Source organism: Mobula birostris, chromosome 11 (assembly GCF_030028105.1).
Source record: "Mobula birostris isolate sMobBir1 chromosome 11, sMobBir1.hap1, whole genome shotgun sequence".
Classification (NCBI taxonomy): Eukaryota; Metazoa; Chordata; class Chondrichthyes; order Myliobatiformes; family Myliobatidae; genus Mobula; species Mobula birostris.
In genome coordinates this window covers 71,300,224-71,319,329 of record NC_092380.1, presented here as the reverse complement: position 1 = coordinate 71,319,329, position 19,106 = coordinate 71,300,224, and the positions used below count along the sequence as shown (strand labels likewise).

At 38.3% G+C, this 19,106-nt stretch overlaps 1 protein-coding gene across 17 annotated transcripts in view; it reads right to left on the bottom strand.

Annotated features, from left to right (window-relative positions):
* plekha7b (pleckstrin homology domain containing, family A member 7b) overlaps nucleotides 1-19,106 on the bottom strand; it is a 424,118-nt gene that overhangs the window by 302,277 nt on the left and 102,735 nt on the right. Inside the window, exon 1 of one of the 17 annotated variants that reach the window (XM_072272493.1) lies at nucleotides 14,565-14,632. The exons of 15 other annotated variants lie outside the window; for them this stretch is intronic. In XM_072272493.1, coding sequence (XP_072128594.1) covers nucleotides 14,565-14,593 — 29 coding nt within the window. In that variant the 5' untranslated portion in view covers nucleotides 14,594-14,632. Of the gene's footprint in view, nucleotides 1-1,467; nucleotides 1,560-14,564; nucleotides 14,633-19,106 lie in introns of those variants that run through there. One more of the 17 variants, XM_072272492.1, reaches the window with a different exon arrangement.

The window sequence follows — 19,106 nt, the reverse complement described above, 5'->3', positions numbered from 1 at the left end:
CCAGGAAATGCTGAAGTGTTTCTGATAAAGCAGCATTGAGCATTGCCGATTATCAAAGAAGCTTAAGAGGAGTGTAAGCAGAGGTCGTCTGAAGGTGAATTTCTTTGAAAATAATTGTCAAAACAGACACTAAAGGATTCTATTTCTGGCTTTTCAAAAATGCAAATAGCATGGGATCTTGTTTCTGGGAAAAGGTCAAGTGAATAAAATGAAAGGCACAAATTTAACGTTTAGACAAATTGGACAGGACTGTAATAAATTCAGAAGGTGCCATTGAAAAGACCAAAGTGGGGACATAGATTCTAGATTGCACGTAAAATGGGCACAATCTGACAAGCAATGGAATGTGGGTGTGTTTGAAATGCTTATCCTCCACCCACAGAACGTGACCTTAAATTGCATTGTTGAAAAGTATGGATAGATGTCATGGTAAGCATACTACTACTTTCATTTGATAAGAAAGGGGAATGTCTAGCTTATTTATCTACAAAGTACATTGAAATGATGCCTGTGGAGAAATAAAGAGTCTCACAGGAGTCCCAAATGGATCTAATATCTTCAAAGGTGCTACAGACACATTTCAGATCACATCTGATCTTCTATTGACAGACAAAGTCATTCCAAAATCCATGTCTTAGGCAGACTCAATTAAATTGCTCCCCACCTTTGAAGATCAAACAAGGAAGTTTTTCTGCATGGTTAGTTTTGGTTCGTCAGAACAGCACAGAATGGACAGGCCAAAATGGCCCAGGTGTTGCGCCAATTATGATGTCACTTTATACTAAATGCCCTTCTCTTGCTCATCATTCACATGCTTCATTTTCATGTGTAATTATCTGCTTCCAGCACTACCCCTGGTAAGCCATTCCAGGCCCTTTCCTCTTACCTTAAAAGCATGTTCTCCAGTGTTTGACATTTCTACCCTAAAGATTCTAATTGTCTGCTCTATGTCTCTCATAATTTAAAAACATGGTTCTTTAAGGAACCAGTATGCCATGAGATTTATGGACATTATCCCTCAGAACAAATAAATTAGGGGCAGAAGTAGGCCACTTGACCTCCTAAACTTCCCCTGCAATTTCATAAAGTTATGGTTCTGCCAGTTGTCATCTCAACCCCTGGTTTTGTATCTACCCATTGTAGCATTTCATCTTCTGCTCATCAAGTACCTGTCTGCCTCTGCCCTAAAAATATTCATGTCTGCCTCTGCCCTAAAAATATTCAACTGCGGTAATCCAAAAGAACTTCAATCATCCAAATTTCACCTCATTTCCCTAATGGGAGACCTTTTGATAAGAAGCAATTAATTCTCATTCCAAGTTTTCCCACCAAGTGAAAGTCCTCTTCATATCCACCCTGCCATGACCATTCAGGACCTTTTACGACTCAATCGCAAAGAAAGAGATGATAGCGATAATATAGATTACATAAATAATGAGATAGTTTTTCACGAGATTAACAGCTGACCTTTGACTGCAGGATAGCAACAACATGGAGTGGTGCCAAGGTTTCAGAGTAGTTCCACTGGTTGGCATTTGAAGCAGATCAGGCAGGATTTCCCATTGTCCTCATTATGATGCTGAAGGAATGTACTTCGATACATTATCAGTCCTGACAGTCTATACAGGCTAAATGGCTGCAACAATTCTGTTGGTTTGTAGAGGTGGCTGAAAAAGCACATGCAGGCAGGTATTTGTTGGAGAACACAAGTAAAATTTCCAATCTTCAGGAATGGAACTGGTAAGCATATGGGTGATATGGTTATGAAAACCTTTGCCTTCCTGCTGATATGTTGAAACTTCAAGCTGGCAATATTCCAAAATTGTAAATAAGGTGAATTTTAGATTTTACAATAAGTAACTGAAAACACATCAGTGTGACTGGAAAACCCAGTAAGAGTGGTTAAAACTTTTCATTAACAGATACAATCAGATTCTGAGATCGGATAGTGATTGTCACAGCATTCTTCAGTCAGGATTAAGAATGCAAACTGACTACATCACTATCACTGCCAAAGCCAAGATGTGACAATTCAACTCTAAATTCTTTCTGCAATCTACAACAAAATTACACGTTTACGACATGGACAGTTTGTACAGGAATTAATGGAAGTCTAAGTTGATGTAATCTATAATGGTAAAGTCAATGTCGTGACTTCAAAAAGACTATTCTCAAGTTTTAGGATAACGTGCTCAGTTTTTAAAAAAGCATGAAATGAAAGAAAAGCATAAAGTATTGATGTTTGAAATGCAAAACAAGAATACATTACCGTAACACTGAACAATTCTGTCCATTAATCAACGAATGATCACTAAACACTAGAACTTCTATAGCTCTATCACTACTATAGATGTTTTGGATACTAGCCTACAAAGTACCCAGGAGCAGTGTCTCAGGAAAGCAGTGTCTATTATTAAGAACCTCCAGCACCCAGGCCATGCCCTTTTCTCACTATTACCATCAGGTAGGAGGTACAGAATCCTGAAGGCATGCACTCAGCAATTCAAGAACAGCTTCTTCCCCTCTGCCATCCGATTCCTAAATGAACATTGAACTCTTGGACACTACCTCACTTTTTAAAAAAAAATTTAGTATTTCCACAGATGTTGCCTGGCTTGTTGATTTTCTCTGGCATTTTGTGTGATGCTTTGGATTACCAGCATTTTCAGGTTTTCTGGTGTTTGTAAAACATACACTAGAATTTGTCCCCATGTTCCTCTTGGGGTTATGGAAACTCATGTGTGAGCATTTAGAAATAGTTATCAGGCATAACCTCTGATTTCAAGTTGCAAACAGCAAACATACCAGAGGCGTAAGAGAGAAGCTGGCCGAAATTGATTGGAATGGGAGACCATCAGGGATGGCGGCAGATCAGCAATGACTGGTCTTTCTGGGGGAAATTCAGAAGATCCAGGACAGATACATCTCAAAGATGACGAAGTATTCTAAAGGGAGGTTGAGGCAACCATGGCTGACAAGGGAAGTTGAAAACAGCGCAAGAGCAAAACAGAGGTTGTATAACATAGCAAAATAAATTAGTGGGAAGGCAAAGGATTGGAAAGTTTTTAAAAAACAAAAAGTCAACTAAAAAGCCATAAACAGAGAAATAGTAAAAATATTAAGGCAAGCTAGCAAATAATATAAAGGAGGATACAAAGAGTTTTTCCAGATATATAAAGTAAAATATGCAAGAGTGGATATCAGACCTCCGGAAAATGATACTGGAGAGGTGGTAATGGAGGACAAAGAAATAACAAATGAACTTAGTGTTTTGTGTCAGTCATCTCTGCAGAGGACACTAGCAGAATGAAGAAATGAAAATGCGTTAGGAGGCAGAAGTGAGTGTAGTTGCTATTACTAAGGAGAAGATATTTGGGAAACGAAGGTCTGAAGTTAGTTAAGTCACCCTACGGCCCAGGGTTCCAAAGAGATGGCTGAAGAGATTGTGGAGGCATTAGTAATGATCTTTTAAGAATCACTAGATTCTGCAATGGTTCCAGAGGACTGGAAAATTGCAAATGTCACTCCACTCCAAGAAGGGAGGAAGGAAGAAGAGTGGAAATCACAAGCCAGTTAGTCTGAAGTCAGTGGTTGGGAAGATGTTGGCATCTATTGTTAAGGATGTGGTTTGAAATTACTTGGAGTCAGCATGGTTTTCTCTGTTGGAATTATTTGAGGAAATAACAGGCAAGATAGACAAAGGAGAGTCGATTGATATTGCTTATTTAGATTTTCAGAAGACACACAAGGCTGCTTAACAAGATAAGAGACTGTGGTATTACAGGAAAGATGCTGGCATGGATAGAATATTGGCTGACTAGTCAGGAGACAAAGTGGAAATAAAGGGGGCCTTTTCTGGTTGGCTGCCAGTGACTAGTGGTGTACTACGGGTGTTGGTATTGAGTCTGCTTATTTTCATGTTACACTGTATATCAATGATTTGGATGAAGGGATTGATGGATTTGTGGCCAAGTTTGTGGATGATGCAAGGATAGGTGGAGAGGCAGGTAGTGTTGGGAGAGCAGTGTAACAGCAGAAGAACTTAGACTGGGAGAATGGGCAAATGTGGTAGATGGAATACAGCGCAGGGAAGTACATGGTCATGCAATTTGGCAGAAGGAATAAAGACATTGACTATTCTCTAAATGGAGACAACTTTCAAAATCCTGGGAGGTACTTGAGCTCTCGTGCAGGATTCCGTAAAGGTTAACTTGCAGTTTAAGTAGGTGGTAAGGAAGGCAAATGCAATGTTAGCATTCATGTTGAGAGGACTAGAAACAAAAATGTAATGCTGGGGCTTCACAAGGCATTAGTCAAAGCAGACGGCGAGCAGTTTTGGGACCCTTACCCAAAAGATGTGCTGACATTGGAGAGGTGCCAGAGGTGGTTCATGAGAATTATCCCAGGAATGGAGGATTAACACGAGAAGTGTTTAATGGCTCTGATCCTGTACTCACTTATGTTTACAAGAATTGGGGGGGGGGGGGGCGGAATCTCATTGTAATTTATCAAATATTGAAAGGTCTGGATAAAGTAGATGTGGAGAGGATGCTTCCTTTAGTGGCAGAGTGTAGGACCAGAGGGAAGAGCCTCAGAATAGAGGGACATTCATTTAGAACAGAGGTGAGGAAAAGTTTCTTTATCCAGAGGGTGGTGAATCTGTGGAATTCATTGCCACAGACAGCTGTGCAGTCCAAATTATTGGGTATATTGAAGGCAGAGGTTGATAGGTTCTTGACTACTGAGGGTATAAAAAGGTTACAGGGAGAGGGCCAGTGAATGGTGTTGAGAGGGTTAATAAATCAGCCAATGATGGAATGGCAGAGCAGACTTGATGGGCTGAATGGCCTAATTCTCCTCTGTCTTATGGTCCTGTACTTAAAAATTCCAGGCAGATGTTTTCAAAGCAGAATTTGCAACTGCAAGTTCTCTCTGGGCTCAGAATTTTAATGGGTAGGATGCACATGCATTAAATATTAAAAGACTCAACAAACCCAGTGGCTACATCTCAGGCTTAGCCATTCAGCAAAGAAGCACCATTCTATTCAGATATTTTTAACAAATTACATCTTTTATTGATGTCTCTTATTGTCAGATTACACAAGTCTACAGTTATGATACAACAGAATCTCACTGCATTGGTTTAATTAAATGGGTCTGATTGCAATATTTAGATCACCATTTTTAGAACTTTGAGCGCTACAAAAAGATTGGAGAGAAATATGAAGGCACAAATACAAGATGCACATGTCCATATCAGATCAACAACAGGCTCACGCTGCCTCACCACGAATTGGACTAGACTGAAAACAGGTACTCACACAAAAGCGCATAGGTTTACTTCATGATAAATTGATGCTATTTCACAAGATAACCACTTAGGAAATTTAAGTCTCAACTCACTAGATGAATTTCAGAACACTACTTATAATAACCAAATGCATCAATGTGGTTTGACAGGGGGACAAACACAATTTAGTAACATCTTCTATCACTTTTGCAAATTGAAATGACTGCAACATTTGGATTCAACTTGATGACAAATATTGGCATAAATTGTTGATTAAAAAAAGCACCTTATTGTATTGTGCACAAGGTTCTAAAAGCAAAGTGTGCTCCAGGCAACAGCAGAAGGTGCAACTGTAAAGTCACTGAACTACAGTGAGACTTACTTTGAATATGAAATAGGAAGGCAAATTAAAATTACCCCGGGAATTTCTTCAAACATATTCACAATTCATCATTGATGCTGTGCTGCAAAAGGTCAACAAGCTAATGGTTTCCAGCAAAGACTTCAAAGTATTCTACCCTTACATTAAGGTCAAAGACAAATTAAATCTGCAAGCTATTTGGATTTGAGATTGCATATTGTTAGTTCTCACTAGACCACAACACCGAAGTTGTCTTTGGTCCATACATAGGTCCATTCTCTTCCTTCAGAAACACCTCCGCACTCTTTAAACCATTTCCTTCTACACTTGGTGCAGCAGACAACACAAGCCTAAAACAAGGCCTTCAATATTAACAAAACCTCTTCAAGTTCTCATGCTTGTCTAGGAAATCGATAGGGCCCTGGCAGAGATTCTTCCATCTTATTTGGCCACAACTGAGGTATCAAAAGACTGGAGAATGACTAATGCTGTGCAGCTATTTAAGAAGGGCTCCAAGGCCAAATCAGAGAACTACAGGTCGGTGAGCTTTACATCAGCTGTGGAAATGTTGTTGGAAGAACTATTGAGAGACATAATTCTTTCTATTTGGAAAAGCAAGGACTAATTAGGGATAGTTAAAATAACTTGGTGTATGGCAAATCATATCTTCATACAAAGGGTGGTGGGAATATTCAGTAAGGGCCACCAGAGGAACTGGTAAAGGCTGATATAATTACAATGTTTGAAATTTGTTTGGATGAGGACATACATAGTGAGATTTTAAAAAATATGGGCCAATATGGGTTCCTAGAGTATGGAATTCATACCTAAAAAAAACTACAAGAGATGCAGACTCAGTTGATATGTTTAAATGTCAGCTCAAAACCTATTAATTTCACCTTGTTTAACTTAACACCTTTTTGTCTTTTACTTTCATTTTTTTAAAATTTTATTTTCATGTTTGTGCTTTTATCGTATGGTGAAGCACTTAAAACTACACTATCTGTTTGAAAATGCTCTATAAATAAAGTTATTATTATTAAATTCAGGGAGATGGGATTAGCTTAGATAGGCATCTAGATCAGCCTGAATGATTGTCGCTGAAGGACCAGTAGACACGCTCTTGAAGTTGACAAATCAATGAAAAATGAACAAGGCAACTCACGTTAAATACGAAAGCACTGTATTCAAAACAAAGTTCAGATTTCTTAACTAGGTTCACGGTCTATGTTGGGCACGTTTCTATGACAAAAACTAAAGCACATTGGCTATGCACAGGAACGAACATTGTGGGGGATGTTGATTTAAGCATACCAACTGATCCATTATGCTTTGAGCACAGGCCTTTGCAAACCCAAGTACTACAGCAGTCTGGTAATCATTCATTTTTCCATTTATTGATCTGCATCCGTCCAAAAAAAATGTTCAGGTCCCAGTTTAACAGGGCAGTCACCGACATGTCAAATGTGTTTGCAATTGCATGAAGTGTTTACTTTCCCCATACTCATGCATTAAAACTGTAGATGATTTATATTTTCTGCTGACTCCAGTAACCTTGTACTGAAGGACAAATTCTCGTTTGTCCCTCAGCATAGTGAAATGCTTTAAATCATCCTACATTTATTTGCCATCAGTTAAAACAGCTTTGTATTACAATGAATAATTATGATGTGTACAGTTTACAGTAGTGAATCCAAGGGTCTTGTTGACATCAATATGTCACTGAGGCATCATTCTAGCAGGAATATTCTTTTTAAATCACAGTTCTTTAGTCTACATTATCCATTTGATTTATTATGGCACTATTACTAATAGCTCCAAGATCAATAGATATACAGTAAGAAAATTAACTAATAAGTCTTTAATATTGTTCTGCAGTCCTCTTATGATGAAGGCGAATAAACAGTTTGCCTGCTGTAACTGCATGCTACTTTTGGGGGCTCATTTACAGAGACACTCAGGTTCCTTGGAACACCAACTTCCATCTCTCACCATTTAAAACATTCCACATACAGTACAAATCCATTACATCAGCTCAAGACCATCGTTTCATGCGTCCAAGCAGTCAACCTTAGATGATTCCAAACAATCAGCTCAACTTGAACCGCACCCTATTGATACATCACAACACGTTTTGTATTAGGAGTAAAACTCCATGAATCCAGTGTAGAACGTATAATAGTTCTGCACAGGAATAGGTCCTACATCAAATGTTTAATCCTTTCTATAGACACTGCCTGACCTGCTGAGTTTCTACAGCACTTTGAGTGTGTTACCTTGCGCTTAAACACTAAATTTCTTTAGCCTGTACCCAACTCCTCCATTACCTGCGTAACCAAGTGTCTACTTATCAGTGACATCAGAAAATTGCTGTTACTCCAGGAAGTTTTCCCTTTTGATAGGGCAAATGCAGAAGTGAATGGTAAGAGAAATATTCATGGATTTGGGATTTATTATCGAGGCCATGGGGCTACAAACCACGAACTTATGCTTACTATTGTGATTTGTTGCTGTTTTATGAATATATTATGAACAATTCAGAAAATGAAGCTCAAGTTTGAAATTTATTGCAAGCAATGGATATAAGAAATTAAAACATTCAGGTATTTGTACCATCTCCAAGGGATATAACTTTTCAGCAAGTTACTTTTAAGAAATGGAGCGCACAGTGCATTTTACTATCCTTTAAATTAATTCTTTATTCATGCAGAATTTGATCAAGTGTTTTGATATAGAAGCAGATCATAACCTTTGTCCTGGGGAGAAAAATGCACACACAGGCAACTTTAATTGAGAAGATAAAAATGACTGTACCAGAAACAGTCTTACACAATGAAGTGTACTGCCTACAAAATACACTCATTTACAGACACACCCATTTACTTTTGGTAGATCGTGATTACTGATGTGATGCTATGCAGCCATGAATGCCTTTTTACCTCATACTTGAGTTCTTTGTCTTTATACTGAAGAGGAGTGCATGACAATGTGCTGAGCAGACTGGATATTTTGAGCACAAATGGCGATCAATATCAGAACAGACTTGCATACATCCACCCAAAACTCCAACAAAATCTTCAACACAATGTTAACTGCTGTATTTTGTTCTTTAAAACCTCAAGTATATTCTGCTGGGCTCACATTATCATTCCTCCAGTAGTTAGAACACATGCCAACCTCAGCTTTCCAGTAAATCACAAACTATCTGCTGTAGAGCTCCAGGAAATTGCTGTTCGACTATTTGGAAGCACTGAACGTCTTGCGTCGTGCTAATAGGGCCCAGGTTCCAATGCTTCAGAGTTAATTTATTTCATCATGTTGCCTTTAAACTTGCTGAGTTCACTGGAATATTTACTGTTCTACTGCACTGCATCTTATGCAAATTAAATCTTTGTTAGAGTGTTAATAGGAATCCTTTCCAATAATCCACCAAATCTGTTAGTCTGGCAGCAAAACACCACAAAGGTCTACTGAATCCCGACTTGTAACACAAGAAAATAGAAGCAGGAATAATATGTTTCACCAGGCATCTCAAGCCTCCCTCACCATTCCAATGTGATCATAGCTAATCAATACTGGCCTCAGCTCCTGTTCTTTGTCGAATCCCCACACCTTCAGACATCTGAAAGATTAAAGCAGCATAAATCTCCCCCTTAAATACATCTCGTGAATTAGCTTCCACCACCCTTGGGGGTAGAAAATTCCAGAGATACAGTACTCTTAAGAAAAAGAATTTCTACACATTTCAGTTTTAAATGACCAGTCATTTTGTTGTTACTTCCCCAAGTTTGTGACTCTTCCACTGGTAAAAAAATCTCAACATTTGCCTTATCAAGCCCCCTTAAGAATAGGATCACATCTCATTCTTCTAAACTCCAAAGAATGCAGGCCAAAACTGTCTTGCCTCTCTTGACAGGACAACCCTCTGACCCCAGAATTTGTGCTGGTGAATCTCCTTCGGATTATCTCCAAAGCTACTATGTCTTTTTTTGGGGCAAGGAGACCAGTACTGTGTACTGTATTGAGAGTGGCCTCACCAATACCTTATACAACTGTTACAAAAACTCCCTATTCTTAAATTCCACATCCTTCACAATAAAGGTTAATGTGTCATTTTCCTTCTTTATTACCTTTGGACCTGCCTGTTGAAACTTAGTGATTCTTGCACTTGAACAGATAGATCCACCTGATCTTCACTCATTTACAGTCTCTCTCTCTACAGTATTTAGATAAAAGTCTCCCTATTGATTCCTTTTATTTCAGTGCATGACCTCACACTTCCCCATATTAAACTTCCTTTAGCATGTTTTCATCCATTTGCTCAACCTATACACAGCTGCAGAATCAATGTCTCATCACAACATACTCTTATGCCTATTTTCTTGTTGTCAGCAAACTTAGACACCTCACATTTCATTCCTCCTCTAAGTAAAGAATAAACAAATGAGGGCCTGGGGTACTCTACTAATTACAACATTCCAGTCTGAAAAGCACCCATTTATTGCAATTCATTGTTTTCTGTGACAGGCAGATTTTGAAGCCTGCAGATACACTGCATTCAAATCCCTGGGCTCCTAATATATGCATAAGCCTCTTATGTGACACCTTGTCAAATTTCTTTTGAAAATCTATATGTAGTGAATCAACAGCTTCCTCACTGTCAATTTTCCCAGTCATGTCCTCAAAGAATTCAAGCAAAGTTGCTAACCATGATACTTATTTTTCTTGAAAATGTTGACCAACTTTGATGATATTCAGCTTCCTAATTGATTAGTTATTTCCCCTTTATCGACTCTAGTGTCCCTGCAAAACCAGAGAGATATTCAGCTGACCTACATCCCCCCCCCATAGTAGTAATGAAGTAATACAATGTTAGCATTTATTTCAAGAGCACCAGAATACAAAAGCAAGGATACAAGGTGGAAGGTACAAGAGCCTCAGGATTTGCACCACCAAGTTCAAGAACAGTTACTACCCCTCAATCCTCAGGCTCCTGAACAAAAAGGGATAATTACACTCAACTTCACTTGCCGTTCATTGAAATGTTCCCATAACCAATAATCTCACTTTAGAGACATTCTCTCTCTCTCACACACACACACACACACACACACACATTATGTTCTCATTTTTTTTTATTTCTATTTATTTATATTTTCACAGTTTGTCGTCTTCAGCACTCTGGATGAAACTTCATTTATCCTGTTGTTCTATTCTACAGATTTGTTGAGCGTGCCCACAAGAAAATGAATCTTAGGGTTGTATATGGCAACATACATGTACTTTGATAACAAAATTTACTTTATACTTTAATGTCAAGGTTATACAAGGAACTGGTCAAACTGCACTTAGGGCATTACGAGCAGTTTTGGACCCCTTATCTAAGAATATGTTGGCACAACAATAGAGGGCCCAGAGGAAGTTTACAAGAATGATTCTGGGAGTGAAAGGGTTAACATTTGAGGAGTGTTTGTTAGCTTGGGGCCTGTACTTGCTGGAATTTAGAAGAATGAGGGGGGGATCTCATTGAAACCTACCAAATACTGTAAGAACTAGACAAGAGTGGATGTGGAAATGTTTCCAATAGTGGAAGACTCTAGAAACAGAGGACACAGCCTCAGAATACAAAAATCTTCCTTGAGAACAGAGGAGGAATTTCTTTAACCAGAAGTTGGTGAATGTGTGGAATACATTGCCACAGATGGCTGTGGAGGTTAAGTGATTGGGTATATTTGAAGTAAGGGTTGATAGGCTCTTGATTAGTAAGGGTGCCAAAGGTTACAGAGAGAAGTCAGGAGAATAAGGTTGAGAGGGTAATAAATTACCCATGATAGAATGTCACAGGAGACTTGGTGGACCAAATGGCCCAATTCTGCTCCTAAGTATTATGGTCTGCTGTTTTCCTCACAGTCAGAATCATGACAGCTGTTTTACAATGCTCTTCTGTTTCTAAAATTGAGCAAAGTTAGGAAGTTTTCAATCCATGTGTATACAACTTTCGTAAACACTTGCTCTAATACTCTTGGGTACAACTTAATTTGTCTATCTTTACCCCCAAGAAGCTGACACCAACTAATCTTCCAGAGACCAGACCTCAGTACACAGTCAGCAGCAAAAGAAAAGGAGAATTTACATCAGAGCACTTCAGAACAATTCTCCAATTATCCCATAATCTTCACCCTCAATACCTCCATCTTTTGTTTTTAACTTGAGTAAAACATACTTTGTCAAGTAACACAGATGGGAAAACAATTGTTCACATCTATGATGATTCATCAGAAGTTGCACGAAGAGATTAGTGACTGCACTAACCTTTGCCATTTCACTCCACAGGTGCAATCTGACCGATGATCACCATGGTCTTACCTTACTTCAGGTTTCCAATTTCTACAACGCATTTCTGCTCTACATCATTTGTTCCTTGCTGTAGTAACAATAATACCAATAGCAATCAGAGCAAAATTGTTGCTACCCATTCTATCTGTTTGTGGATCATTTTTAAGGAGGACCTTAAATCAAGCCCTTAACTTGTCATAGGGTTTACCTTCCTTGGTGATCATATCAAGTGGTATCAGTTTAAGGGATGGCTGCACAGAGTGGCCTTATAAGTTCATAAAACTGTAAGATATAGGAGCAGAATTAGACCATCTTGCCCGTCGAGTCTGCTCGATTTCATCATGGCTGATCCATTTCCCTCTCGACTTCTCCTGCCTTCTCCCTGTAACTTTCACACACTTACTAATTATGAACCTATCAACCTCTGCCTTAAATATACCTAATGAACTGACTTCCACAGCCACCTGTGGCAATGAATTCCACAGATTCACCACTCTCAAACTAAAGAAATTCTTCCTGAATGGATGTCTCCCTTTTCTGAGGCTGTGCTCTCTGGTTTTGTGAACCTCTTTTAAACCTGCCTTCAGAAAAGCATAGACAAGAACTATCCAGCCTGGCAGTATGGTACTAGCAGGTACACAGACTTAACGGGTCAGGTGGCTGAAAATCAGGTAGGTCCTTCTTCTCTCGAATAACATAGCTATTTCTGATCACTTGCTTGTATGGTTCCCCACATTCATTCACTTTCACAAACTTACACCCCATGCGTCATCCTCTCCTGAACCTCTATCATTTTGCACCACCCATGAAAAGAATGTTTATTTGCAGCTTGACTTTGAAAAGCACATCGGTTAGACTTTGGCCACTTATCTGATGTAATCATTAATCTACTCAACTGAGCATTTGGCACCACTATTGTCACGCGCACTGCCATTAGGATTGTTGTCCCTGTAACACCATAGCCTTTCTCAGTAGAGCCCATACTTTCACTTGTCTCAGGCTGGATTGGGTATGACCTGGTCTGCTAGACATTTCCAACATTTTCTTTTTGGTTTCAAATCTCTCCATCAGCTGCACCTCAACTTTGACACGCCTCTTTATTAACTCTAATTGCTCCTGATAATCTAGCAACCAGACAGCTTCATAAACAATACATCACCATGGCAACCTGGCTACACCCAGTCAGAAATATTTCCTTTGCCCTATCCTCATTCCTTCCCCAACCTTTTTTGTAATATCAAACCAATAGTTTTTCCTCAATTTTCCTATTCTGATGCAGAATCTTCAACTCAAAACATTAACTGTTTGCTTCCACACATCACCTTATCTGCTGTTTCCATTACTTTCTGATTTTACTGCTTCTTCTGCCAACGTTCATCCAAAGTCATACTTTGTCTCCTCTGCTTTCACCTCCAAAAATAAGGACAAGGATTTCATGAACTTCCTAGAGAGGCTGAGACCACCTACAGCTCAACCTCCACTGCTTTCCCTTCTTCTCCTTGCTATCTGGCCAAGCATGAAATGTTTGTTCCATATGTGAAAATTCACATAAGATTTTCTTTAGTCTTCCTTCTGGTTCTGCAAACTTACTTTGTTCAACAGACCCTCCTCCTGCTTTCAATTCTACCCAATGAACCAATGGTGGCCACAATCACACTTCAGTCGTCCCTTGTAATGTGACATGTATAACTTTTCTGTTCAAGATATGTCCTTTACAATCAAAAAATTGACAGCTGCTCTCTGCTAATTAAACTTAATAGTATTGAGATAAAATTACATCATTAAAGTGACAATCTGGAATTTATGTACTTTGTGAGATAATGATTAACTAAATGATCATAAAACAACCATAATTAGAAGTAGTCTTTCAAAATAAAATACTGACTTTGAGACAATTGAGATTTAACTCTATTGAGGCTGTTACATGATACATAGTTTTGGATGGCTTTGGACTCATCTTGAATTTTCTGCCAATACATCCTCATACCAAAGCTCAATTTTAAATGATAATGCACGACTCTTCAGCTGTTGAAACAAAAGCTCAAACTATAACAAAGATAGCACCCGACGCAAATAACTATGCATTCTACTTGTAATGGACATTTTAAAGCAAAGACAATGCAAACAGCATCGAGGAAAATTCAGGGTTTCCCCCCCTGTACAAATTTTGCTTCTTGTATAGATTATACAAGGATGTTTGATCACAGGCAGAATGAAAATAGCACCTTGCTACAAATTTGGATTGTGTTAGAACAGTCATTGCCACCATGTTCCAACAAGCAGGCAAATTTTAGACCATCTGGCAGCACCCAAACATCAACTACTTATACAACATAGTCTCATGTTAGCCATGTAGAATTCAGTCATGACAAGACAGACCAAATTCAGTCATATTTCCCCTCAATGCTGCGTTGCAGCCGAAGGAACCAGCACCCTGACCATATCAACTGTTCAGCTCAAGCTTCCTTGTGTGGTTTAAAAAAAGAGAGAGGGAGCTAAAGACCAAAATTTTTCACTTAAGGACAAAGGAAATCACAATTGCAAAGAAGGGTGGACCCATCCACAAGTCTTACATACCCATGTGCACTAGTAGCCTTGGATTCCATCCTGCAAGGCACAGAGACTTTTTCCCAATAAGCATGACATTACTGCGTAAACTTTTCAATCAGTCGTCTGTGACTATATTTTCTAGATCAAATGCTTTATTATAGTGCAGAGATGACTACCTACAACAGAATTAAACAACAAGTTCAGTAAAGGCTCCAGCAAACAAATGAGTCATGGGCTGACAGTGCAGCTAAGCTAGACAGGACTACAGATCAATAATTTTTTTAAAATTATGCACCGTAGATCCAACTAGTCTGATACCATTCTGTTCAGTCAGCAGATGCAAGCATTCCAATTGCCCACAGAAATATTCTGGAAAGATGGTCATAGTATTTTAATTCAATGCTTGTTCTCAATAAGATTACACATTGGAGCATAATTGCTTGTTGCTGCCAAGCATACCATCATACAGACATACCCTTTTACAGGCACCTTGCCCAAGTGCTTTAACATGGTATCCAAAACTGGCAAGCAACCAAACAAATCTGTTTAATAAATGGCTAGAAGAGACTGACCACACGACCTTGTGCTCAGATTGTTTACTTCTGTCAGGAAAAAGGAGGCAGTACAGAGGATAGAAACATCCCTGTTCTCGTCCTTCTAAAAACCAGAAAATACTTTAATGTCAGATTATTCCTGATAGTTAATCTAGTTTTCAGGATGATAGAATGACAGGTATTATTTTGGCAGCTGAATGGCTTTAAATGCTGACAGCATTGTGACTAATGTCTGGATGGACCCAAAAGGAATTATATTCTGTCAACAAAAATAATTGTGCACACAGCTTAGTAAAATAGTTTGTCCAGACAAATATAAACTTCGCACCCTTTGTGCCAGCAACAATAAGGAATATTCAAGATGTCTGTAATTTCATTACCTACGCAACCAGCTGTAAATAGGATGGGCTGGTACTCTATTTAGTAGTCTTTATATAGTTAGTTACAATCTAGAATATTACAGATGATTTGGAAAGAATGCTATATCTTTACACTAATGAAGTCAGATGACTATGAAACAAATGTAGATGACAAGCTTTGTTTATAAAAATCAATGGACTTCATTCAGTTCTATATATTTTGCAGAGCAGTTTCGCTGTTCTATTAAACAGAAAAAGTAGTTTTAATCAATTCAACTATGATGTGATGAATTCCATATATGCAAGAATACTCTATTGATTTTAATGTCTGGTCTCTCTATACTGAAAACAATCTTTAGCTAACAGATTGTTACTATTACACAGGTCAGTTAATGTTTGGCAATACTTTAGTGAATTATTTCAATTTCCTCTCATAATTGCTTCCAGTAAAATATCTACTTGTGTTATTTCTTTCTATAGTTACACCTGGTATGGAAAGGCTCCAAAGCACTCCAACTCCAAGTTCAGCGCATCTTTCCACTGATCTCGTCAGACCAGAAATGGGGATGCCCAGGATGGAGAGATAAAAGATGCAGGCACGGAAGAAAAGCATCCTACTGTTGTTGATACACTGAATTTGTTGGACTTTATGGGAAGCAGATAGCCAAGGCTGAGAAATAACCCCAGCTGTACAGGAGCAAACCTGGTACTGTAACAAATCATCATGATCGGTTTAATGCAAATCTCACTGTAATTAGAATTTGGCTAGGAAAATACCTTTAATTAACTTTTGTTTGTATTCTTAAATGGAAGTTTTCCTACATCTGATGCTTGGAATCAGTTACTCTGTTTATTCTACCACAGTTGACTTGTTCTGTATTATCAGACCCTCATTATAACAAACTTTTCACACAGCATCATTCAAATACCTTCATTACTTTCACAGTAGAGCACCCTTCCAAATTTAATATGACCAAAACTCAATTCAGAAGTATAAACCTTTCATGGTATTATACAAGAGATATTATTAGGTTAAATAAATCCTGCAATAAACACAATAAAAACAATTTAATACTTAAAGATTTCTAATAAATCGATAGGCAGCAGGTGGTATAGTGGAGTGGTCCAGGGTTCGAATCCAGCCGGCTCCTTCCACATTTTCCTTCTGTGCTGGGTTAAGCATCGAGCTAGCAGCTCAGCCTCAAAAAAGGACAGAAGAATGCTACAGAAACAGCAAGGTTGACACTTGATGTGCCATGAGGTGCGCAAAGGAACAACGATCAAATAAATTGAAAGAAAACATCCTTTTACTCCATTTTCTTACCTATTTAAATATCATCATGCCTTCCGCAGCAAAATTTACTTTTGACATTTAATAATTTCATTCCCAATTGAAGCTTCATAGAATATTTCTCCAGAAGCTTAAACATTAGCAGCCTGAATTACATCTGCACACTGTTAATTGAAATAATGTGCGACAGTTGCAAAGGATTCAGTGTGCCTCAGTATAAAGTCGCTACCATTCACTTGCTACAAAGGGCAGTGATGCCATAACCACATCCGGGAATATTGTACGGCTTTGCTCTCCGTAATTAAAGGCTTGGAGCTTTTGGTCGACAGGGGAGAAGAGCGTTATGAAGAAACCGATGAGACCAAGATCAGAACAACATGATCTTTCTGAAGGAGAGGGCAAGCTAGAGGGATCATTCTTATTACTTTCTGAAGTTACTGCTTATCATATCAAACAGAAAACATTGCCCATATGACACAATTCATTTCTAGAGCAGATTTTTGCTGTTTTGACCAAACATATTACAGTCTAAATTCATAACTGTTTATTCCAAATAGTATGCAGAGAAACAATTTGCAGCTGTTAAATGGAATATATACTCCACTCATGCCAATACAACGTTCAGCCCTACCCCACCTAGTAACACTAGATCAAAACACCAAGGGTCTTCTTTAAAGCATATTTTAAATGGAACTGAAGAATGTTTCATCGACTGAACAAGGTGCAACTAAAAATTCAGCAAAAACACATTTATTTAACTCCGGGGGGAAAAAAAAGACACATTAAGAAAGGTCAGACAACTGTTATGCAGGAGGTTCTGTGGCTTTCACACAAAAACTAAATAAATTGCAATCCCCAGATGCAACAGCAATCAAGGAATTTTTAGTGAGCTTTCAAAAAAAAAAGGATAAAAACTGAAGAAAATGCTAGAGATTTTTTTTCTTTCCTGAACCCATTGCCCAATTATCCACAAGTCTCAGAAATCAATGAAGGGCAAACATGGCTTTGCTAAGTTCAGAATTATCACAAAATGCCTTCAGTAACACAAGGGCTCAGACATGAGCCGTTCAAAATGCAAGTAACCCAGAACTTTTCCCATCAGAATACCTCCACGTGATAATGGCAATTCAGACAAATTGACATTTCCTTAATGGTAATGAACCTCTTCATTAAATTTATCAATTAAAGAACTAACGAAAACCCAAAAGAATAATGACTGCATGATCATCAAACACTAATGCATCACTGTGTAGAAAGACATGCAGAGTCACAAAGTATGTTTCACATTAAGTAACTTAATTGCTGGAACTCAAATTATTTGAAATGTATTCAGACAATGTGAGGCTGACACACAAGGTAATAACAAGCTGATTTGTTTTTAATACATTCTAAAGACAAGAAGGTTGTAAAACTTTAATCAAGCCCTCAATTACTTCAATTACATGACACTAAAGTTGGGAAGGGGTGATCTGCTCCATGACCAGGGAGCATAGCTGTGGTTTGTTGGCTGAATGACTACAGTGAGGGCCATGTCTTTGTACAGTAGAAACAACAGAAGTTATAGTGCCACCTGTCAACCCTGGTAAATGTACAGCAAAAGGAAAATCTATTCCGGATTTGTCATTATTTGACAAATCCCTGGGTTGCACTCTTGTGCTACTGATGACAGTTCAATATCTTCCCCTCAGGAAATATTGGTAGGCTTAAAGGAAATTTATGTATTACAAAAAGTTCCTAATTGAATTGCATTAGGTGCCAGAAGCATGCAAACACTTGGGGGCTGCCCCCTCATACTGTGTTGGTCAACACAAAACAGTTTATTGAATTGTATGCCTTGGTGGGCATGTGACAAATAAAGCTAATTTTTGTAAATATTTTTGGAAATACACCATTTTGCAGTTTCAAAGTTTATACATTGTCAGCTCTCCTGAGGGGTTAATGCTAGAGGTCAGAAGAACAAAGGAATCCTCAAGTGAGTCGGAAAAGAGAAAATACTTCACTCACTATAACCTATTCAGAACAGTCAAACAAAATCAAAAATCAGGCCCATCAAACTGCAGTTGACAGCTCCAGTTTGTGAAGTGTTCTACCTATCACTTAAAAGAAGAATACATAATACCAAGGTCATTTGAAGCAGCAAGGATCTCAATTTTATTATGGAATGCTCAAGGAAATTACAAATTTGCCTTGACAGAAGTCATACATGCTAAATTATAACATAATAGTCACTGTAACTATAACATGGTCGCTGTGCCTTGTGGCCAATTCACTATCTTCTGCCACCTTAAATTTAATCATACACGTAATGATTTTGTGATAATGGAGATAAAGAAAAGTTTATTCAGTGCACATGTAATTTTCTAAA